This window comes from Xenopus laevis, chromosome 3S (genome assembly GCF_017654675.1).
Source record: "Xenopus laevis strain J_2021 chromosome 3S, Xenopus_laevis_v10.1, whole genome shotgun sequence".
Taxonomy (NCBI): domain Eukaryota; kingdom Metazoa; phylum Chordata; class Amphibia; order Anura; family Pipidae; genus Xenopus; species Xenopus laevis.
Window position 1 is genome coordinate 28,301,654 of NC_054376.1, and position 25,113 is coordinate 28,326,766.

A 25,113-nucleotide genomic window follows, 5' to 3' on the forward strand; every position below is an offset into this window, starting at 1 on the left:
ATAGGTCATCAAAGAAAGTGATCTCTACACAATGCAATACAGATTTTAAAGGGGAACTATTGCGAAAAATGAAAAAAAATATAAGCTTCAGCATACTGAAATAAGAAAATTTGTAAACACAATTGATTAAAGGGGTGGTTCACCTTTAAGGTAATTTTTTTATGTTATAGAATGGCAAATGCTAAGCAACTTTTCAATTGGTTTTCATTATTTATTTTTTTATAGTTATTTTATAGTTATTTGACTCAAATGCTCTGTTAAGGTGGCCATACATGGATAGATCCGCTCGTTTGGCGATGTAGCCAAACGAGCGGATCTCCCTCCTATATGCCCACCTTGAGGTCGGCAATATCGGGCTGATCCGATCGTGGGCCCTAGGGCCCAACGATCGGATCCTAGCGTTCGCAAACGGGCGGTCGGATCGCAGGACCGCATCAACGAACAGATGCGGCCGCGATCCGACGGGATTCTTAATCCCATCCGATCGAGATCTGGCTGATCGGGGAAGCCCGTCGGGGGCCCCATACACGGGCCAATAAGCTGCCGACCCGGTCTGTCGGCAGCTTTTATCGGCCCGTGTATGGCCACCTTAAGGCTACAAATGTATTGCTACTTGATATTCCTGGTCTTTCTATTGAGCTGCTCTCCTATTCATATTCCAGTCTCTTATTCACATCAGTGCATGGTTGCTAGGGGATTTTGCACCCTAGCAACCAGATTGCTTAAAATGCAAATTGAAGAGCTGCTGAATAAAAAGCTAAATAACTCAAATAATAAAGAACCAATTGCAAAATTGTCTCAGAACATCACTCTCTACGTCATACTAAAAGTTATCTCAAAGGTGAACCGCCCCTTTAAGTATTCTGCATTGTTTCGGAGATTATCAAATTTATGTTCACTATCCCTCTCTCAGCATCTGTTTCTTTTCATTCTGTCTTCATGCAGCAGTTGGGTGTTAGATATTCATTGACAGATCCAATATATGTTATAGGGGGCTTCCTTTCCTAGCAGATATATTAGAGCTCACTCAAATAACTGATTCCAGTACAAATTAGCACAAATTCTGCATGTAGAGAGACATGATGTCTGCTGATTTTAATAGAGTGAGCTCTAATACATCTTCTAGACAAAAGGAGCCCCCCTATAAGATATATTGGATCTAACTGTCAATGAATATCTGACACCCAACTGCTGCATGAAGAGAGAATAAAGAGAAACAGATGCGAAGAGAGGGATAGTGAAGATAAACTTGATTATTTGAGAAACGGTACCGAATTTTTAATTGATTGCATTTAGAAAGTTTCTTATTTCAGTATGCTGAATCTTATATTAAATTATAATTTTCGCAATAGTTCCCCTTTAAATATATAGACCATGTATAGCAACATGCATAGTACCTGTACGTTGTTTTGTGCTTTTCTCATGAAGAAAAGATGCAAACCTTGCAAGCACAGGAGAAGTTGCAGAAGCTAGATGCAGAACACAGCATAGAATCTGAGCAATGGAAAAAAATGCCTGAGGCTGAGTAAAGAGGTACTTATTGCCGTCGTTTTCAATTGTGCATTGATATCAGTCACCTTTAACCTGCACCCACTAACACTAGTATATCTGTCAGGATCTAAATGCAGAGTTTGCAGAAAGACACCAGTAGATCCGTAAGACTGGAAAACAGCCATGCAAGAATTATGAGAGACGAACATCACGGTTCTTCCTTTGACAACGAATAGAAAAATATAGAACACTCACAAAATGGTATACAAAGACCCTAAACAATTACAAATATTTTTGGCTCATTTTGGGTTTTATTTCATCCTGGCTACTATAAATGGTAAGGGGTTAAAAAACGACATGTATTATTGTGAGATAAATACATTATTTACATATATATGAAAAAATACTCGAGGGTTTACGGTGGACAAAGCATTTCTTCTGTTACAGTTGCAACAAAAGTCCAAAGTCTTTTTAAAAATATTTTCTTTGAAGTGTTATTTGTGCACTGTAATTCCACAGAAGAGTCTCTTAGCCAGAAAACTTGCCAATAGTTAGTCATCTTGCATTATCATTACATCTGATAGATCGTCCATTCCTTGCAGCTTTAAATTCTGAAGGAGAGGAAAAGAACATTAAGCCTGGATATAATATATTGGTTAGGGTATATATATTATAGTTGTCGCTGCATACAGTATATATTTAAGTACTGCCTGTGCAGCCTTGTTTCACTTGCTCACCTTTTCATTAGCCAAATGTAAGAGGCAAGCAAATGCCAGGGGGACTGAGAGATTCTGAGCCATCACGGGAGGTAACCTAAAGGGAGATTTAAACAAAAACAAGTTGGTTTTTAAATGGGACTGAGACTACTTTTGCAACAAACAGAGAAAGAATGGACAAAATACCTTTTTTGCAAGCCATGGGTAACGCTGCTGAATACTTGCTCATCAGTTATTAATGCAGCATCAATTTCTTCTTTTGAACTGGGCATCTGGGTGTGAAAAGATATTGCATAACATTGGTGTTTTAAACTTTAAAATGTCATTTAAATTATATTCAATTGTTACTGTTCTCATTTTATTCCCTTAAGAAGTAAACGTAGAAGCACCAAAAATCACCCTATGTGGCTTAATATAAGTTAATAGGAAAGAAGCGAAAGATATTTTAAAAACTACAAGTCTGTGGGGACAGAAGCTGCATTTATAACCCTATAATAAAAGTTGTAAAACCACATCCGGAAGGCAACGATAGAAAATGAGGAGCACATTGCGGTAGAGGCTAAGACTAACCCCAAAAGTTTAAGTATATTGATAGTAAAAAGATGCGGGTTGAGAGTGTTGCTTCTTTAAATAATGGTACCAGTATGGTTGTAACAGATACAGAAAAGGCAAATGTGCTAAATCAATTATTTTCTTCAGTGTATTCAATGGAGGACTGTGAGTTCCAAGGCACACCTTATAGCTGCACTAATGGCTCTGCTCAATCTAGTCAGTGGCTGATTCAGAATATAAATATCCATAAAGCTTTAATAAAAATTAATGTGAACAAGGCACCAGAGCCCAGATGGCATACACCCCCGGGTTCTAAGAGAGCTTAGTTCAGTTTTAGATCAGCCTCTATTTCAGATTTTCTCCGATTCGCTTTCATCTGGTATGGTGCGTATAGTTTGGAGGAAATCTGATGTCATTTCAATATTTAAAAAGGGATTATGATCTCAGCCTACATCCTTGTAGATGATAAACTTGGCTGTAGCAAGCAATGCCAGTCAGCAGCATCAAGGGCAAATAAGGTCTTGAGCTGTATTAAAAGGGGCATTGATTCACAGCAGGAAGGGGTCCTTCTTCCACTTTATAGAGCACTGGTAAGGCCCCATCTAGAATATGCCATACAGTTTTGGTCTCCATCACTCAAACAGGACATTATTGTATTAGAAAGGGTGCAGATAAGAGCAACTAAGTTAGTAAAAAGTATGGAAAATCTTAGCTATGAGGAAAGACTGGCCAAGTTTGGGATGTTCACGCTGGAGAAGAGTTGCTTAAGGGGTGATATGATGACTGTATAAATATATAAGGGGATCATATAATGATTTACTAGTAGGTCTTTCCAGCTGACACAAGGTCACCCATTCCAATTAGAAGAAAAGAGGTTCTGTCTAAATATTCAAAAGGGGTTTTTCACAGTGTGAAGAGGTGGAATTCTCTCCCTGAATCAATCAGTTGTACTGGCTGATACTTTAGATAGCTTTAAGAAGGGATTGGATAGGTTTTTAGCAAGGGAGGGAAAAAAGTTGAAGTTAAAGCTGATCCAGGGACTAGTCTGATTGCCATCTTGGAGTCAGGAATTTGTCCCCCTCTGAGGCAAATTGGAGAGAATTCAAATGGGGTTTTTTGCCTTCCTCTGGATCAACTAGCAGTTATACATATAGACTTAAAAGGTTGAACTTGCTGGAGGTGTGTCTTTTTTTTTAACCTATGTAACTTCATTTCTTATAAACTTCCTCTGCACTGTTATGTGTGTGTAATGTTGCATTTGTAGATCAAGGGCATCGTCTTAAATACTGCTTTTAAAAATCTATTCCCTTTTAATGAATTTTTTAGCAGCACGGCGTACCTCTTCCTGTGACTCAGGACAGTTAGCTAGCAGACTCCACATGCTGCTCTTAAGACGCTTCATGTCCATTTTCTTAGCTGTTTTGGCATACTGAATTTCTATTTTGTTAACCTGCAGGAAGATATTAAACAGTCATGAAATACATACAAGAAATAGCTATAAAAAATAAAAAGTTGCTGACATCCTTAGATTGCTTTGGTTTCAAGGATTTTTCTCTTTACTCACCTTCTGTGGCTCTGCCACAAGATTGGACTCCCCATAACTGGTGATGTTCATCTGGTTCTCGGCTGAAAATCCAGCGCTGTTGGACTCAGGCCCCAAAAATGCCTCATCATCATCATCACTGTCTGCAGCCTACATTGAAAATCAGCCACAATATACAAAATCCTGCCAAAGCCTTGAGCAAAGTGAAACTCGGTTAGGAACAGCACATACCTGAAGGGCTGGGCAAAAGTTGGAAGTATCATTGGGATTATTGTAATCATAGTCACCAATGTCATCTTCAGGTTCAGAAACAGATTCCTGAACAGTTGTCTTTCTTATCTGTCAAAGAAAAACACACAGACAACATTCTTTTAGAAATGTGCAGAAATATATTTATGGAAAAATAGAAAGAAACTAAAAGGAATGAAATTAGCCATTAGCTTACCCTGTCTTTTGGTCTCAGACTCATCCTGGCAATGTTGTCTGGATCATAATGGAAGTCTGCAGGCAGTGTTGTAGACTTCTTATTCTGGCTTTCCAGTGTAGACTTTGTGAGTGTGGTAGCAGCCTTAAAAAAAAATAAAAAAAACATTTAATTACTTCTTAATGGAGAAGGAAAGCTACCGAAGCAGTTTACTGCTAATAGATTAGCCACAATAGCGCAAGCTATAACACTATATTTATTCTGTAAAATGCTTTACCATGCCTGAGTAAACAGCTCTAGAAGCTCTGTTTCTTTAGGATAGCAGCTGCCATATTAGCTTGGTGTGACATTGCTTCCTGCCTGAGTCTCTCCCTGCTCACTCATAGCTCTGGGCTCAGATTACAGCAGGGAGGGGAGGAGGGTAGGGATGTGCTGGTCGGGTTTCATCCAACCCTAATCCGCCCTCTGTGAGACCGCGCCCGCAACTTCCGGGTTCCTTTCATAGACTCGCCGATAATATCACAAAAAGGGGCGGGCGATAAGGCATGAGTCTATAAAAAAAGGAAGCCAGAAGTCGTCAGTGCAAGGTGGTGGAGAGGGAGAGATGAAGAAGAGCTCAAACTGGACCCACCTGCCACCCGAGGTGTGAGGTCGGCTCGAACCCGCCCGACCCGCAGGTAAACCCGTGTGTATCGAGCTGGCTCGCACATCACTAGAGGAGGGGGAGAGAGGAGCAAACTGAGCATGCTCATGCCCTAGCCCTGGAGTCCGCGCCCCTGACTTCCGGGTTCCTTTCATAGACCCGCCAATGATGTCACAAAAATGGGCAGGGAGAGAAGGCATGAGTCTATCAAAAAAGGAAGCTGGAAGTCGTCAGTGCAAGGTGGCAAAAGGGGAGAGAAGGAAGAAAAGCTCAACCCGGACCCGTCCACCACCTGAGGTGGGTGGTCGGCTCCAACCTGCCCCACTCGCAGGTGAACCCTCGTGTATCGGGCTGCCTCGCACATCACTAGAGGTGGCGGAGAGAGGAGCAAACTGAGCATGCTAAAGCCCTAGTCCATGTGTACACAATAGAATGAAAGAAATGTGTTTCTTTTGACAGAGGACTCAGAGCAGCATTACTTTGAGGGTTTACTGGTGTATTTATATAGACCTTTCTGATAAAGCTTACTTAGTTTTAGCCTTTCCTTCTCCTTTAAAAGGTATGCTAAAGAATTGATAAACATATATACTGTTTAATATGAGACAGGTAACTTTATAGGACATACTTTATTCAACAGAATCATTTGGGCAGTTCCGTAGCACACCATAAAGCAGATGGCACTGTTGTATAGCTGCTCTTAGATGGAGAAGTGGTGCAGCTAGTAACTACATTTCTAAACAAAAATTCAAAACTTCATTTGTTTAGTGCCATACAGAACTAGTGGCACCAGCTTTGGCAACTTACACAGTATTATTAAATTCTTACAGATGTAACAGCATGAAAATTGATGAGAAGATTGGCTGGTTCAATAACTTTCTAATTATTTCAGTGTGTGCAATATACACTAGTATTCAGATATATATACCTTTGTCTTGGGAAATGGATATCGGACAGGCAGGTGTCTGGATACATTTAACCATATATTGCAGATACTATTGAAATCAGTCATATTACATTCAACTTTTTTAAGGAAAACTAACCCTTAAAAATGTAATGTTGCTAAAAATGGCACATTTTATATACTGAACTTATTGCACCACCTTAAGTTTGAGCTTGTCAATAGCAGCAATGATCCAGGACTTCAAACTTGTCACAGGGGGTCACCATCTTGGAAAGTGTCTGTGACACTCACATGCTCAGTGGGCTCTGAGCAGCTGTTGAGAAGCTAAGCTTAGGGGTCGTCACTAATTATCAAGCAGAAAACGAGGTTGGTCTGTAATATAATCTGATGCTACAGGGCTGATTATTAAATTCTGATGCTAATTGCACTGGTTTCTGTGCTGCCATGTAGTAATTATCTGTATTAATTACTAATTAATCTTATATAGTGACATTTATATTCTATGTGTACTGTATATTGTGAGTGGGTCCCTAAGCTCAGTAAGTGACAGCAGCACAGAGCATGTGCAGTGAATCAGCAGAAAAGAAGATGAGGAGCTACTGGGGCATCTTTGCAGACAAAGGGCTGTGGTTGCCTTGGGCTGGTACATAACGTACAACATTTTTAGCTACTTCTTCAGTTAAGCTTTAGTTCTCCTTTAAAAGTAAGCCACAATGATCATATATGTTGTCTTCAAGGGAAACGTTGCAACTTTGAGTTCTTAGTCAGTTAGTGCCTTTTCTTTTAATTAAAAGATAAAACATCTACATAAAACATGTAGGTGAAAGGGGAGTTTTTTTAGAAAGCAAAATTAAAGTCTTTTTAAATAACGTCAAGGGCATCACTCACTCTGGTTTTCCGAAAATGAACTTCAAAGTCAATGTCATCTTCAAAATTTAATTCAAATACTTTCTTTGCCTTCTTAACCCGCTGCTGGTCAGAATCTGTGCTGGCTATAGGCAAAACAACAAATTGTTACTAAGCGGTGCTCTGGGTTCATCTGAAGTAGAAAAAGATAAGAAAGCACTTACCTTTCTGACGGGGACGGAAACGCCAATGCTCAGGGCCGGCCCACATGGACATGGTACGAGGGCTAAAGTAGGAATACTCTCCCGGGCATGAAGACAGTTGAAGGCACATGGTACCGATGTCTCCATTTCCGATCTGAGTTAGCTGTGCTCTATAATGAGAGATGGGCAAGATTAATATTGGTCTCTTTATAAAATTTAATAAATACAATTTACAAATACATTTTTAAAAAGGTCAATTAAACATACCCTTTTCTTTCTAATCTGCAAGCTTCACGATGCTCTGCAAACTCTCCAATATCTCCAGCATCCATCCCTTCGCAAACATCTGCATCGAATTCATCAGCTACCGGAGCTTCTGACTCCACAAAGTCATCCTCCACCTCTGCATTGATGTCAAAGACGTGGTCGCTCTTCTTAAACTTGTCCATTAATAATGATAAGTTCTGAGGTAGAAAGTATTAGCAATGATCTTAGGCTTGAAATACAAACTGTTGTTTTCTACGAGCAGGCCGCTACTTGTATGACAGATTAAAAAGGAACAGGAGAAGGCCTCAAAATAAAAAGCTACGTTCTGAGGCTTTCAAGCAAGCAGAGAAATTGTAAAACAGATGAAAAAAAGAACTAATATAAGACATCAAATGTATTTATACTACTATTAGTGGCAGAGATATTAAAAATACCTCGTTTTGGGCATCACTGTTCCACTGCATGAATCGGAACCCAGAGAGGGATGGACATAGCGGACGCTTTTCCACACACTGTAAAAACAGGGCTGTCCAAAGAAACAAGAGATACCAATGCAAAATCTCTGAGGAATAACATGAATGAAAATTAAAAGTGCATAGAGACATAAAATATTATGTTAAAGGTAGGGATGCACCGAATCCAGGATTCTGCCTTTTTTGCAGGATTTGGCCGAATCCTTCTGCCTGGCTGATCCAAATTTGCATTTGTAAATTAGGAGCAGGGAGGGAAACCTCGTGACTTTTCGTCACAAAACAAAGAAGTAAAAAATGTTTTCCAATCGTAGCCCTAATTTGCATATGCAAATTGGGATTCGGTTCGGTATTAGGCCGAGTCTTCAGTGAAGGATTCGGCCAAATCCAAAATAGTGGATTCAATGCATCCCTAGTTAAAGGAGAACTAATAAACCCCCTTACCCAGAACCCTACATAATCCCCCCTATCCCTGATCCCCCCACATAGGTGATAACATCAATAAGTGCCCCTAATCCTTTACTCACCTATAGGTGCAGAGTAAGCACAGCGGATCTCATGGGCACAATCTTCCAGCTCTTCTGATTATTTCAGGTTCTCTTACTTCCCTTTGGCAAGTTCAGGCGCTTTTGGTGCATGTGTAGAAGACTGCTCCAACTGCACATGCGTCAAAACGGAGCTCACTTCCAAAACAAATCTGAAGAGCCGCAAGATGGCACCCATGAGCTTACTTGGCACATATAGGAGAGTAAAGGATTGGGGGCACTTATAGGTGTTATCACCTATGCGGGGGGGTTGAGTTCTCCTTTAACCATGGAAAAAAATTATTTTAGCTCACACTAAAACCATAGGGTAAATCTTTTTTTGTCACCAGATGCAAGTTTACTTATGGGAAAAGCTGTAGAGTAGCTAGAAGCACCTCCAACTTCACTATCAATGGCTTTAGGGTAATGGAGGGGTGTCAGATTTGGTTACTCAATATCTTCTTTTAAACCTGCATCTGCCCATGAGGCTTTCAGCCATGTAATGCTAAAACACAAAGCACAACCCCAAACAGGAGATATAAATATATATGTTATTAAAGGGGTTGTTCACCTTTGAGATCATTTTTTTTTTTTAAAGGTTTTTTTTATTTTCTGCATTTTACCATAACAGAACCAACAAGACAAGTATGGTTCCATGTTTAATTAAAATAATTTTTGTGATAACATTTAGTAGACATAGAGAGTCAAATGCCGAGACAAGTTGCAATTGGTTTTCATTTTATTATAATTTCATTTTATTATTTGTATTTAGCACTGGGTACCATGGATTCGTTTGATTACATGGATAGGAGAGGACCTGAATAGAAAGAGGAGTAATACAAAGTAGAAATAATAAATATGTAGGTTTACAGAGCATTTGTTTTTAGATGAGGGTCAGTGACCCCCATTTGAAAGCTGGAAGGAGTCAGAAGAAGGCAAATAATTCAAAAAGTATAAAAAAAAGAAAATATGAAGGCCAATTGAAAAGTTGCTTAAAGCTGGCCATTCTATCCCAAGTTAAAGGTGAACCACCCCTTTAAGTACACCTATGCTTAAATTGTTTTAGCTGGGGTTGGAGCAGCAGCTGTTGTTAGATTGCATGTTACAACAGGTATCGGATCAGTTATCTGGAAAGCTCAGAATTAGGAAGATCAACTCCATTTTAAATTAAATAGTTGAAAGTTTTAAAACATATTTTCTTTTTCTCAACACAGAACCTTGTACTTGATCCCAACCAAGATATAATTAATCCTTATTCGTGTGAAAACAATCCTATTGGGTTTATTAAATGTTTAAATGATGTTTAGCAGACTTGAGGTATGAAGTTCCAAATCACAGAATGATCACTTATCCAGAAAAACCCATGTCCCAAGCCCAACCCATGTCCCATTATCTTGTGCTCAACAAAATGTGGGGTCAGTGTCAACTTATCAGAACAAATTTAAGTTTAAATAGGCATGTATATTACTTCATGGAAAGACAGCAAACTAGAACTTGCCAAGTAATAAATTATTGCTGCTGAAGGAAACATACATTTAAGTTCTGTACTGTCCATAGAACCTGGACTAGGTGGTTCTGTCTCCTCTGCGGTTGAAAGTGGCTTCACGTCTGCATCAAAGTGCAACTCGCTGTGATAACTGTGACATTTCAGAGTGGAGAGGAAGACACCAGCTGTACTGAATTCATCAAAAGAGGCGGCTGCCTTCTGGAATAGTGGGTCAATCTGTAAAGAAGACGTTTAGTAGAAATTTAAATCACACAAGCCAGCTTCAGCAACGCATGTGCCTATATATCACCTTTAAGATAAGTTTTAGTATGTTACATAGGTCAGCATCTCCTAGTCTTTTTAGAGTTTACTTATTGTCTTCACCTTCTGCCTCTTTGCAGCCTACAACTTAAAGGAGAATTCAACCTGTGGGCAAAAAACCTCTTACCCCCCCACCCCCCGTAGACCCCTCCCGGCTAACTACTCCCCCGGGGAAATGCCCCATACTCCATACTTACCACTTGTTGCAGATTCTTCCAGTGAAGTTCCACGCGTCCATCTTCCGTGTCCTCGGTAAGCTGACTGGGAGATCTGCAATTTCCTCGTAATTCTGCGCATGCGTAGTTGTCGTATAATAGCAAACTGCTCCAACTGCGCATGCGAAGAAATACCGGTCTCTCAGTCAGCCTACAGAGGACACGGAAGATGGATGCATGGAACTTCGCTGGAAGAATCTGCGACGAAGGTTAAGTATGGAGTATGGGGCATTTCCCTGGGGGGGGTTAGCTTGGGGGGAGGAGGGAGGGGGTCTACATGGGGTGCAGGGTTTGGGTTTTTTTGCCCACAGGTTGAATTCTCCTTTAAAATGTAGGATAGAAAGCATCAATGAATATATATTTGTAGGCATAGAGAAAAACAAGGGGGTTCATCAATGCACATTCCCTGTTCCCCTGTCTCACAAGAAATCTAGTATCTATGCAAGTACATGTATTTACAAAAACAGGGGTTATAAGTTACAAAGTTATGATCATAAAATTGGTAAGCCACCATACCACGTCAAGGTAAAACCCATATGGTGGTTACTAACAATTTATCTCAGGTCCTAATATTGAAGGCTGGCACCTTCCTAACTCTTTACCTCCGGTCATAATAATCAAAGGCTGGCACTTCTCTGCATGGTAGCTTTTCTTGAGATAAGTGTCTCCTGACATGGGCATTGGTTTCAGTCAGAGGGCTTAGTTCCCCGCGCCCCCATTAGCTTTTAAAAGAGAGATTGTCTAGACCAGTGCGGTCCAACTTCTGTGGAACGAGAGCCGGAATTGTTCTGGCCTACATGGTGGAGGTTCAATAATGGAAGCCAGTGTTGACCACTCTCTGTTTTTAAACCACACCCACTTTAAATCACACCCATGTTACCACAAGACCAAATCCAGATTAATTGTGGTAACACACTAAAAACCAAATGGTTGGTGCTCACTGCAGGGATATCACTTATCACTCAAATGTGAAAAAAAGTCATATTACTACATTCCCTTAAATCCATATGCCTCATCTTCCCCTGTGGATAACACAGCACCCCCAGCACATGATTTAACACCTTAGGGGCCCCTAACAATAATTTTCAAATGCTAACAAACACCCAGAACAAACTCCTACCAGGCTTATGTTCCACAGGCAGAGCAGGGCACATACAGGCAGAGTATGGCACACACAGGGAACATAGGGCAGGCAGAGTATGGCACACACAGGGAGCATAGTGCAGGTAGAGTATTGCACACACAGGGAGGATAGGGCAGGCAGAGTATGACACACACACACACACACACAGGGAGCATAGAGCAGGCAGAGTATGGCACACAGGGAACATCGGGAAGGCAGAGTATGGCTCACACAGGGATTATAGAGAAGACAGAACGGAGCAGGAGACAGGGTAACCTATCAGGACCACTCTAATATGTACTACATACAAAAACACAGTGCTGGTGCCCAAATAGCATTTTGTATAAAGTGTGAACAAGTGAACAATTTCAGTCTGGGTCTCAGGTATGAACAGTACAGGTCTTTAGGGATGTGAACAATAGAGGTGTCACAAGTGTGAACAATGCAGGGGGGGGGGTACATGTGTGAACAATACAGGGGATTACAGTCTATATTTGAGGTTTAAATAATCCAGGGCCAGTTAACCTCAGTACTGATACCTTTTAAAGTTTACACATGGTAAGCAGACACAGCCGACAAACTTTCATGAGGGGGCCATCCAAGGGGGGGGGGGGGTCGCGAGCTGCCAGTTGGCCTAGACCACAGCTTTGGTTCCACTGGCTTAATTCTCCCCCACTTTCCGGCTTTAAAGTGAGAGCCTGCCTAGACCAACGCCCAATTTTTTAAAAAGACTGGGACCACCATTTAAAGGGACAGGCGTGGGGGTGCTACAACCACATGGAAGCTTGGCCAACAGCATAACTGCTAGACTTCTGGAAGAATAACTGATAAAATGCAAAAAAGGGGGGTTTTTAGCACTTCTTTTGCAATTTATATTCGTAGTTATAGATGTTCGCTGACAGACAGCCCTGTTTTCAAAAGGATAGGACAGCAAGCCAATTCACAAGCCACATTAACGCCTACCCTAATCAACTGTGGGACTGTAAAGTTGTTGTTCACCTTCAAACACTGTTTTCAGTTCAGTTCTTTTCAGATAGTTCACCAGAAATAAAGTCTTTTCCAAAACACTTTATATTTGTGACTGATTTTCCAATATTGACGTGCAAAGTTTCATTTACAAAGCAGCTCTGGGAGGGAGGCTTTATCTCTGGCCTGCTGAGCTGAATTCCTGTGTTTCATTAAAGGCAGCTGTTAGAATTAATGACAGTTGCTAATATTCCACAGATAAAGCTGAGAAATTAATGTAGCAAGTTGTAACAGATCGAAATCTGCACCTGGATCACTGAGCTGCCAGACTGGAACACTAGAACCAGGAACATTAAACTTTAAACTTCAATTTTGGAAAAAAAACAGTTAAATGGGTTGTTCACCTTCCAACACTTTTTTCAGTTCACTTGGTTTCAGATATAAAGTCTTTTTCCAATTACTTTCTATTTTCTGTGTGTGACCATTCTTCTAATATTAAAGTGTAAAATGTCATTTTTCACATTCTAAAACAGCTCTGGGAAGGGGGGTCGCCGACCCTCTAAACTGTTCTAAATGGATACATTTAGTTGATACATTTCATATATTTATTCCTGCTGAACAGAATCCCCAAGTGTCATTAAAGGCAGCTATTAGAATTGATACAATAGTTGCTGATATTCAACAGATACTGAGAAATGTATCAACTAAATGTTGCAAATTTGTAACAGTTTATAGTCCACACCTTGAATTATTAGATTTTGGAAAAACAGTAAAAAAATAAAAAAATAAAAGATGGAAAGTAATTGAAAAAAGTATTTATTTCTGGGGAACAATCTATAAACAACTGAACTGAAAAAAAGTGTTTAAGAAAGAAAAAAAAAGATGGAAAGCAATTGAAAAAAGTCTTTATTCCTGGTTAACAATTGGAAAACAATTCAACTGAAAAAAAAAGTGTTTGAAAGATGAGCAACCCCTTTAATGGTGCTTCCAGAATAGAATATTTGAAGTTTGAGTGCATTTCCTATAAAGAAAAAGTGGAGACATACCTCACTCTTGCGTTCTGTTTCTGAACGATTTATGCTATTCAGATTCCTCTCAATTGTTTTATATGAGCATTTCCTCCTCTTCGGATTCTTTCTGCCATCCTGAGGACCTGTATCTAGACAAAGCAAGTTACATGGTGTCATATTCCTTATGCTTTAAAATTTTTCTGGTCACCCTGGTCTCAGATTGAAAGGTTAACAAGATAACGTCTCTCCCAATATGTTATAGAATAGCCAATTCTAAGCAACTTTTCAATTGGTCTTCATTATTTATTTAGTTTTTTAACTATTTGATTTCTTCTTCTCTTTCCAACATTTTAAATGAGGGTTATGACTCCATCTAAAAACAAATGCTCTGTAAGGTTACAAAAGTATTGTTATTGCTACTTTTTATTACTCATCGTTCTATTCCAGTCTCATTTCAAACCAGCGCATGGTTGCTAGGCGAATTTGAACCCTAGCAACCAGATTACCAAAACTGCAAACTGGAGAGCTGCTGAATAAAAAGCTAAATAACTAAAAAAATAATGATAAAATGAATGATGAATAATAAAAAATGAAAACCAATTGGAATATCACTCTCTACAACATATTAAAAGTAAAACCCTTTAATATTATCTGGAGAGGTGACAGGCATGAAAACCGGTTCGAAGAAAACTATACCCCCCCCAAAACAATTTAGGCCTCTATAGAAATATATTCCATAAAATAGTTCATATCTAAAACCCCACTTCATGCAATTATGTCATTTTCATAATATAATTTTTAGTAGTATGTGCCATTGGGTAATGCTAAATATAAAACCGTCAATTTAAGAAATGGAAGCATCTTTTTAATTGGTCTTTTATTATTTATTTGTTATAGGTTTAACATTTTCTTTTATAGGTTTTGAATTATTTGCTTTTTGCTTCTGACTTTTTCCAGGTTTCAAATGGGGGTCACTGACCCCATCTTAAAAACCAAAAGCTCTGTAAAGTAACGCATCATTGTTATTGAAACTTTTTATTACTCCTTTTTCCTCTCCTATTCATATTCCAGCCTCTTATTCAAAACAATGCATGGTTGCTGGGGTAATATGCTAAATAACTTTAAAAAACAAAAAACAATAAAAGACTATTGTAAACTGATTCAGACTCAGAATATCACTCTCCACATCATACTAAAAGTTAACGGGTGGATCACCTTTGAGTTAACTTTTAGCATGTTATAGAGTGGCCAATTCTATGAGACACCTATGACTAAGTGCCGGAGGGTACGAAACGCGTAAGGTGGGCCATGTGGGGTCAAGTATGTATCCAATTTTTAATATGAATTTGAATAAATAATTTATTTTTACTAATTAAAAGCTTTGGGACATATATATTTTGATATAAATTGTTTTGCATAGAGTGGCCAATTCTAGGCAACTTTTCAAGTGGTCTTCCTTATTTATTTTTTATAGTTTAGTAATTATTTTGCCTTTTTCTTCCAAATCTTTACAGCTATCAAATGGGGGTCACTGATCCCATCTAAAAACAAATGCTCTGTAAGGCTACACATTTATTGTTATTGCAACTTTTTATTTTAACATTAGCATTTGAGTAGGAGAAACAACAGCCTGCCAGAATGCAGTTCCATCCTAAAGTGCTGGCTCTTTCTAAAAGCACATGACCAGGCAAAATGACCCGAGATGCACCTACACACCAATATTACAACTAAATAAATACACTTGCTGGTTCAGGAATTAAATTTTATATTGTAGAGCGAAATATATGCAGTGTAAAGAGTGTAATTTAGAAATAAAAACTACACCATAAAAATAATGACAGAATCCCTAAGTAATTTGTAAATGTATTTGGCACTGAAAGCTGTATCTCTCTGGCTGTTTATATTCTCTGCATTCCTAGCTCTGACCTATTAAACGTCTTACTTTATGTTCTGCTTATCACCTCTCCTTAAGAATGTGATGGCTTTGGGTTTTTTGCATAATTGCATTCCATCACCGTAGTAGTGAAGAGTAAAATCAATTCAGCAATAAAAGTAATCAGAAAATATTATGCTAGTATCAACCTGTTTCCTGGTTTTCGGTGTCCTCGGTTGCCTGAGATTCCTTTCCCAGGCCACCAAGAACTTTGTAGACATCTGCATGAACAGCATCGACTCGAACTGCATATATTTTGGCACTGGCATCCAGAGTCCCAGCTGCAACCTAAAATCAAATGAAATCCATTAAGGCAAAATGAGCACAATTTTAATACTGAGCACAGGGTAATCAGTTGCAACTGAGTGCGCCAAGTTCACTTACTTTGAAATTAGTTAGTTCACTGTCTTTATGTTTCAGGATGTCACCCATATAATCAATCAAGTGCAATCCAAATGCATTCTTAGTAGTTATTTTCTGTGAAAGAACAATGCATTTTACAAAGTCAGTCCAAAGCAACTGAGGACCTAGGAGGGCAGTTAGGTTACAATACTGCTTACAATAAGATAGCGAAGAACAAATATTAGAAAGCATAATGCTTTGCTAACACCCATGTCACCACACTACTGCAGAGAGATGATTAATGAGTAACTATCCAAATATAGGCTATGTTGAACGTTAGGGGGCAGATTTATTAAGGGTCAAATTGAAAATTCTAATTTTTTTTATGGTCAAAACTCTCAAATTCAAATTATGAATTATACAAACTCGATTCGAGTTTTAATTCAAATTCTGAGATTTATCATACTCTGGCCCTTTAAGAACTCGAATTCGACTATTTGCCACCTAAAACCTGCCGAGTTCATGTATAAGGCAATGGGAGAGGTCCAGGAATCTATTTAAATGTTACTAGCCTTCCTGACATTCAAGTTTCTTTTTTTTGTTTTGATTCGAGTTTTTGCGTCGGTAAAAATCGTGCAAATTTTAGATATTCTATTTTCTATTAAATATTCCCCCAGTAAAATTTGGAGTATATTCAAATTTGAGTGATTTAGAGTGAATTCAAAATTCAACCTTTAATAAATGTGCCTCTAAAAGTTTGTGCATCGCTGCAGTAAAAACTACTACAACAGAATAGGTCCACTTAAAGCACGATCATTTAATTGCAGCACCCCCAAATGTTTAGGGTTGTTTCATTAACAAACATGGTTCATAATCTATATTTATAATACTAGGATTGACTAAAAATTTGTCAAAAAAACAGCGTTTATAAGAGAGTAAACTTTTCACAAAGCAATTAAACAGAAGAGAATTTTAGGATGGACTTTTTCAGATTATATAAATAAATAACTCACATTTTCTTGAGACAGCTTAATGCAGGTGGAATAATGATCTGAAATCTGTGTGTTGTTTAATTTGGGCAGTAGAGATGTTGGAGTATCAGCTCCCCTGCTAAAATAATTGAATACATCATTTATATGACCAAAAACATGAAGATGCTTAATTGTCATAGAAATTTCAACAAACATATAACCAATAAATGTACGCTACAGTTTTCTTTAACGTCCACTGGAGTGTTCATTGGACAGTATGGTATTATAATAATAATGATGATATCCACTTAATAAAGAAGATGGAAAGGTAACACCACTGGGGTGCACTCCCATTGATAATAATTACTAAGCATGGACCCGTGGACCATAGCTCCTCTTCATTTCAGTTCATTCCAATGCTTGTGTCAGCCTTTGGTGAGCACAGTAGAGATTATTTGAGGAGTTCTATACTGCCGTACACACAACTTTGTTCAGTGCAGACGAACACTGGTAATTTTAAACTGTCCTACTTCTTTAAACGTGTTCTTAGATTCATCATTGCTTGTCTTGTTTCACCTCTAAATGCATGAATTCTGGATATGTTCAAAAGGAAATGGAATGAACAACATAAATGTGGCAAAGAGCTTACATTCTGAAATAAGTGTGCTAAATTAGTAGAGACTGAGCAACTTTCTATACTTGTTTCAACAAACTACATTCCCTGAAGTAGCACAATTACACTCAAAGGGTGGTTTTTCTAAGATATAAACGTTTTGTATGGTGAGAACATTCCTAAAGCAATTTGCAAATAGTCTTTTTATTTTACTTTTTAGCTTTGTATTTTTTTTTTTTTAATGGTTACATTTTCTGTTCTACAGCTCTTGGACTTAAAATACAGATTGCTATCTGGTTGCCAAAGTAAGGCACTTTGAAATTCATAATAAAAACTAGAGAGCCTGACTAGAAAGAAACTATAAAAAAAATAAAAATCGTCCAAAAAGCAGCTTAGAACAGGTCCATCTAGAACAGGGGCCCCCAACCTTTTTTTGACCCGTGAACCACATTCAAATGTAAAAAGAGTTGGGGAGCAACACAAGCATGAAAAATTCCATTCGGGTGCCAAATAAGGGCTGTGATTGGCCATTTGGTAGCCCCTACATTGACTGGCAGCCTACAAGAGGCTCTACTTGACAATATGCTTAGTTTTTATGCAATTAAAGGGGACCTGTCACCCTAAGAAATAATTTCAAATTCTTTTCTATCATGTTAGTTGAGCAAAATAAACTTTACTTACACTGTATTTATTATTTAAATTTTGTTTCCTTCTGTTTTGGAATTATACAATCACAGCAAGCAGGCAGCTGCCATTTTGTGGACAGGGTTATTAAGGGAAATTGTGAAATTATCACCCCAAAATCTTGTGTATGAACCAGAATGAGGGACCTAATGTCCATTTGCAGTGCCGTACACAATTATAGAGCCTGAGGAGGGAAGGGAGAATGTGAGGAGAGCTGTGACATCTAGGAAGTGCTGAATGGAAAGTGAAAGTAATTGACTGCCCCTCCTCTATGCCACGGGCATAGAGGCGGGGCAGGTAATATTTGATTGACAGTTTGGATATTTAAACACCTTTATAACAGGTATGGATGTTTTTATGAGAAAAAAATTTGGGGTTCCATATTTAATTTGGAAAGGACTTTCATTATGCAGTTTTTTATGTGTAGGTGACAGGTCCACTTTAAAACTTGCTTCCAAGCCTGTAATTCAAAAATAAGCACCTGCTTTAAGGACACGGAGAGCAACATCCAAGGGGTTGGAGAGTAACATGCAGCTCACAAGCTACTGGTTGGGGATCACTGATCTAGTACATACTACAGGTTCCACTATAACATGTCCCCTGAAATAAGTTATCTGACTCCTAAAACAAATAAACTAGATTACTAGAACCTGGATGATTACCTCTGAGCAGGTGAAATAGCAGTAGCAGGGGAATTAGCATTGCTAAGCTGCAGGTCAATGACCCTGGACATGCGCCGAAGTTTTCTTTCCCGTTCATCATCATTGCTGGTAAAATTCAGCAGGGTGGGAGTAGCAGCAGCACTGATGGGCTGAGGCCTAGTGGCTGGGGACAGAAAAGCACTGTCTGGAGTTTCTGGTTTTCTGCGCCCTCCTGATTGAGGTGTTGATGTACTCATTTTGTCTAAGAAAAAAAAAAATTACAACATAATAACATAGATGTTAATAATTGTGTCAAACATGTACCTACTATACACATATACACTCTGTTCATCAGCACTCACCACTCGCAATAGCACAGGCTGGATGAGCACCAACAATTCTAGATTCCAATACCAGAAAGCACTCATGAAACAAGTGTTTTCTTAAACAATATGGCAAAAGTCTTTATTGCTTCATCTTCATATCTACGAGTTTTGATCCACGGTTCCTTGTGGATCTAAGCACATTGGATATGAAAACGACTCTTGCCATATTGTTTCACAAACACTGAGTTTCTGGTATTGGAATACAATTTATATATATGATGGAGCAATAGAGACTTTTGCCATATTGTTTAACAATATTTTTAGGGATGCATCGGTTCGGGATTCGACCAGGATCCTTCTGCCCAGCCAAACCAAATCCTAATTTGCATATGCAAATTAAGGATGGGGAGGGAAATCGCGTGACTTTTTGTCACAAAACAAAATTTGCATATGCAAATTAGGGTTCCGATTCGGTTTGGTATTCGGCCGAATCTTTTGTGAAGGATTCAGGGGTTAAAAAAAATAGTGGATTTGGTGCATCCCTAAATATTTTCCTGGTAATGGAATATATATATTATAATGGAATAAATATATATATATATATATATATATATATATATATATATATATATATATATATATATATATATATATATATCCAAGTCCAAAGGTGCACTCTGTAAACGTAGGCAGTACCTGGGTGCTAAGCAATGAGGGTAGGTATAGCTTTGCAAAATCTCTCTTCACAGGAGAAAACAAATGAACCAAATCAATTAGGGAAGTGACATCCCCTAAATAAAGTGACTAGTGCATTATATATTATAAACAAATACATTCAAATATACTAAAATCACAACAAATTTATAGGTGATCAAGATAGTGTAATTTTGTACTAAAATCTTTGTGAATCATACTTTTATGCAAAGTGCAATAAACATAGTATAAAAATGTATTACAACTATATCCTGACTGTCTAGCATAATGTTTAAGGGCTACTTCCTGTACTGTGCTGATAATAAACAATTATTTGCCTACCTTACTGCATATATGAAGCAGTTTCATGCCTAATACATCTAAAGTGACATTATGTCATAAACATCATAGGCATTATAGTCATATAAGCATAGTTTGTAGAAATATTAGTCTTACTACTGAGTTCTAATAATACATCACCTATCCTGTAAAAAACAGTTTAATTGTGAATACAATAATTGTATCATCAGTCCAGTCTCCCCCTCTTTGCATAGTTGACTGGTAATTGCTAAGATCTCAGTGTCTTCATTCAAGACTGACCAGACCTTAACTGCAGAGACACATTCTAATCAGTATTTTTTTTTTTTGTGACCCAAAGAAAACTTGATCTGGTGACTCTGGTCAGCTTACTGTACCTCTGAACAACTAATCCTAAAAACTAGGGATGCACTGAATCCAGGATTCAGTTTGATATAGGGATGCACCAAATCCAGGATTCGGCCGAATCCTTCTGCCCGGCCGAACCGAAATTGCATGACTTTTTGTCACAAAACAAGGAAGTAAAAAAGGTTTTCCCCTTCCCACCCCTAATTTGCATATGCAATTTAGGGTTCGGATTCGGTTTGGTATTCAGCCGAATCCCTCGCAAAGGATTCAGGGGTTCGGTCGAATCCAAATTAGTGGATTCGGTGCATCCCTAGTTTGGGATTCGGCTTTTTCAGCAGGATTCGGATTAAAATCCTTCTGCCCATCTGAACCGAATCCTAATTTGCATATGCAAAGAGGAAATTGCATGACTTTTTGTCACAAAGCAAGGAAGTAAAAACAGTTTTCCCCTTCCCATCCCTAATTTGCATATGCAAAGAGGAAATTGCATGACTTTTTGTCACAAAGCAAGGAAGTAAAAACAGTTTTCCCCTTCCCATCCCTAATTTGTATATGCAAATTAGGATTCGGCCGAATCTTTCTTGAAGGATCCGGGGGTTCGGCCAAAACCAAAATAGTGGATTCGGTGCATCCCTACTAAAAACTTACTACTAGCTAGTACTGACCAGCTGAATCACAGTTTCCTAAGCCTAACCCTGAACTGTCTTGATTTTTGCAGAGGGTTTTAAGATATTCAGTACAATTCAAGGGCTAGGGTATTCAACACATAAGAAACTACATTCACTTATACCGGTAAGGGCTCAGCAAAAAAGCGGAGAAAGAAATCCCCACCAATTCATGCATTTTGATTGCTGCTACTTGTGATTTAACCGACCCCCTGCCTGGGAGAACGATGCCTGTATCTGGCTACAAACAAGTCGTATTGTATTTTCAGTAGCAGAATAGATCAATGTGGTTATGTTGTACCAGGTCGCATGTACTGCCCATCTGTATAAGAAATATCTTAGTGACAGAGAGAAATTGTCCAAATTGGGATCCTCAAATGTTTCAAAACTACAACTCACAGCAGGGAAGTATTTGAACATTGTAGACTGTAGGTGTTTATCATTCAGGACACACATTATATTATATATTATATAAAGATCATAAGTCTTGCTTTATATCAATTGTTGGGATACACACAGCAACTGACACCTTTCTTTTACTCTGAAACCTACACTTTCCCCCAAGAAGTATCTCATTTTGTATAAAGAATAAATGACCCCAGGCCCAATTCTTATAAATGAAGAGTGACTGATACACACAGACACAATCCTGTCAGCAATACGCTACAAATCACACAAAAAAAAGCAGCTATAGACGAGAAGGATAGTTTTTAGTTTACTTAACAAAGTAGCACCTTGTTTCTTTTTGGCCCACATACATACCCCGTATTGTGCCCCGATCTCCTACTTCCGGTTTGCCTTGAAGTTTCAAAAGCTTCCCGCCTTCTGGAATACGCGATGACGTCGCACAAGTAACGGTCCAGATACGTCGGCCTGTGGTGACATTTGCAGAGAGCCGATTGGTTGAAGTGGAAGGGGCTGTAACTCACGCGAAGCGGCTCATTCCGTAGTTTTAACGCCGGCCATCTTTAGTTTGGGCAAAGGGAATTCTGAAAACTAAACTTTTCAAGTATTAGATTGTTCCATAACCACGTGTGTGCTATTATGATAGAGCATTATCATTGTTCCTACATACCAACCCAACGCAAGAAGATATATATATACAGCTCGTGTAAATTCATGCATTATTTAGCATAGCCTTTCTCGACTACACTGTCGTCCCTAATTTTAAAGTGATGTTTTAACCTGAAATCTGAAGTATATCTAATAGCAAAACCCCAAAACCTGGAGACTCATCTCATTTTTTATTAGCCTTATATTCTCCAGGATCTTTAGTAAGATTATACATTATAATCACCTAGGTTCCTGCCCCCAGGGGTGCTTAAAGGGCATTGATACCAGAGGTTAGGGTTGCCACCTTTTCTGGAAAAAAATAAGGGCCTTCCTATATATTTATCTTTTTTCATTATTAATAACATTGGGGTCAACCATAATTTTTACCGGCCAGGCAAGGCTGGTAAAAATCAGGCCGGGTGGCAAGTCTACCAGAGGCTAGTGGAGAACAAAGCCCCAGGAGGGAGCAGCCCTCAAAGTAGAGTTGGCAGGTAAAGATGATGCTCAATGCCCAGGTCCACTCCTGCCATGAGGCAAGGTGAGAACCATGCCTCAGGCTGCAGCGAACAGTCTCATAACTTTAAGAGACAGATTTCCAGGAAATCCCAAAAATTCAGCTCCGCTAGTGCAGAAAGCGCTATTGTGCTCAATGCACTAATATGCTGCCCCCTATTGACCCGCTGACACTGTTTTTTTAACCTATGCGTTTCGCACCGACTCAGGGCACTGAGCCCATGACGAAGCGCCCTGAGTGGGTGCGAAACGCGTAGGGTGGATGGAAATGCAGATTTATATTTTTAACTTTGCATAAATAAAATTTTTAATTGAATTTCTCTGGTCCTGTGGATCCGTTTGAGTGCCGGCTGGCCCTGCTTTTCTTGCCTCTAAGGTTGCCACCCAGCCGATATTTCACCAGCCTAGCCGGTAAAATACTAGCCAGGGCCAGTATTATAAATTTATCGCCGATATACTTGCCGGTAAATTTGTACCTCCTAGCCTCCTATCCCCTCTCTCAACTCCCCCTCTATCCTGCCCTACTCAATGTTTCCCCTAGTATGTGGTCCAGGACGTTGCCCCATTTATGTCACAACCCCACTCACTGATGTCATGGATCCAACCACTCATGGACCCAGCCCCTTTGCCTGTAAGGACATAGACAAAAAGTGGCAACACTAGTCGCCTCAGGGGAGCTTAGAGTCAACCGGAGCCAATGAGCCTGCCTGTTTTGGTGTTGGTGTAATGTGTATTACCTCCAGTAGAAACCCAAGCAAGTAGAGTATAGGAACATATAGTGTCCTGGCTGGTATTAAACATAGGTCAATTTAAAGCTACACAAAAATGAAGCTATCAAGGGTGGAAGAAGTGTGAATAAGTAGAACTAAAGAGATTGGGGTAAACCTAGCTGAAAGTTTACCACTCAATACTAAATACAGTGGAAAGCCAACTGAAGGTACTGTACCATCAGTTGGCTTTCCAATGTATTTAATATTGAGTGGTAAACTTTCAGCTTGCCTTATATACATGCCTCTTGTTACACAGTTTGAATATATGGTTCTGGATGCACAGCTAGACACAGGCACCAAAATGCATAGTATGAATATCACAATCTAACATTATAAATGCAATGGTTATTCTGTCCCTTCTTCTATTTTAAGGTAATGCTATATGTAGCACAAAGCACATGAAACTCTTCTGTTTTAATATGGCTGTTTTGTTTCGTCTTACCACTATATTACTATGCACAGCACCAGTCTCTGCCTCTTAAGAAACCTATAACTTGGTCCCATGTGCCGCTTTGTTTCATTGCATATATAAAAGACAGATTGATTGAATCAATACTCAACATTTGCTCTCTGCCAGATAAACTTCACAGAGACTGTCTGCCACCTTCAGTAATGACTTTATTTCTGCACACAGTGATATTGTACTAAGATTGTGCAGACAAGCCACCACGCCATGGAGTTGGGTGAGCTTCGCTACATACAATCCCTTTGTTTTGTCATATATAAAAGGCACCCTAAGTTATCTTGTTCAAGTGATTTGTGAGTGCACAGTGAACCTATGCAACTCCAGTCTTTTGGATAAGCGTACAATCCCCTTCTCAGGCATAAGCCTCCGCCCTGCACCTGGAATCGTTGTGACTATTGCAGCTATTGATTTATAAAGGGACTTGTTTACAAAGATAAATGCTAAATGGAAAAAGTGCAGTTACCTACAGCAACAATATATTTGCTCATTTCCAAACTGGTGGTAGGGCAATCAAAATTAATTGCTTTTCTTTGTTGCTATGATGAGTGAGCACTTGTGCAATTTATCACCAATATCAATAAATATGCTTTAAAGGGAACCCGTTGCCCAGAAATAAAAAAAGCAATATACTTAAGTCCATTTTAAAATAAAAATGAAACCCAAATTCTTTTTTCCATAGGTGTTACAAATGTATTTTAAAAATCTCAGCTTTCAATCATAACGCCTTCCACAACTCTATGCTTTGCATAGCAATTACTTTAATTTTCCATTCTGTACTTAGATGGCAGTACAATACTTACATTCCCCCCTCTCAACCCCTTTTTTTTTTTTTAATTGTGTAGCCTGTGTATGGGCATTGAATGCAGCACAAGCACCCTTGTAAAAGTTCCTTTAAAATATAGACTACTTTGCACATCTAAGACTGATGTCACAGATGAAGAGTTAAGATAGAATGCTGTGTAAGCAAAATATTAATTCTCAAACAATTGGATAAAATGTGTGTCGAAGTAAAATGCACATTTTACACAATTAAATTACCCTCATTATAAAGATCACAATCATACAGGATCTGAAAA

General features: G+C 38.8%; 1 protein-coding gene across 2 annotated transcripts; it reads right to left on the reverse strand.

Annotated features, from left to right (window-relative positions):
* Nucleotides 1–1,780: 1,780 nt before the first annotated feature.
* ncaph.S (non-SMC condensin I complex subunit H S homeolog) lies at nucleotides 1,781–22,150 on the reverse strand. 2 transcript variants are annotated; one of them, XM_018254138.2, is made up of 18 exons: nucleotides 21,998–22,150; nucleotides 18,907–19,147; nucleotides 16,990–17,083; nucleotides 16,019–16,111; nucleotides 15,784–15,922; nucleotides 13,738–13,850; nucleotides 10,114–10,303; nucleotides 8,021–8,112; nucleotides 7,587–7,783; nucleotides 7,341–7,489; nucleotides 7,159–7,262; nucleotides 4,748–4,870; nucleotides 4,534–4,641; nucleotides 4,324–4,452; nucleotides 4,099–4,209; nucleotides 2,394–2,479; nucleotides 2,229–2,304; nucleotides 1,781–2,102 (listed from the first exon to the last, which is right to left on the reverse strand). In XM_018254138.2, exons 2-18 carry the CDS (start codon nucleotides 19,140–19,142, stop codon nucleotides 2,043–2,045), a joined length of 2,100 nt encoding a protein of 699 aa, XP_018109627.1. In that variant the 5' UTR covers nucleotides 19,143–19,147; nucleotides 21,998–22,150; the 3' UTR covers nucleotides 1,781–2,042.
* Between the last annotated feature and the right edge of the window lie 2,963 nt (nucleotides 22,151–25,113).

Coding starts and splice junctions, on each gene's coding strand:
- ncaph.S (XM_018254138.2), bottom strand. CDS start 19,142: ATGAGTACATCAACACCTCAATCAGGAGGGCGCAGAAAACCAGAAACT. Junction 10,304..13,737: donor AAACAGAACGCAAGAGTGAG/GTATGTCTCCAC, acceptor TCTTCTTTACAG/ATTGACCCACTATTCCAGAA. Junction 2,305..2,393: donor ACCCATGGCTTGCAAAAAAG/GTATTTTGTCCA, acceptor ATCTCCCTTTAG/GTTACCTCCCGTGATGGCTC.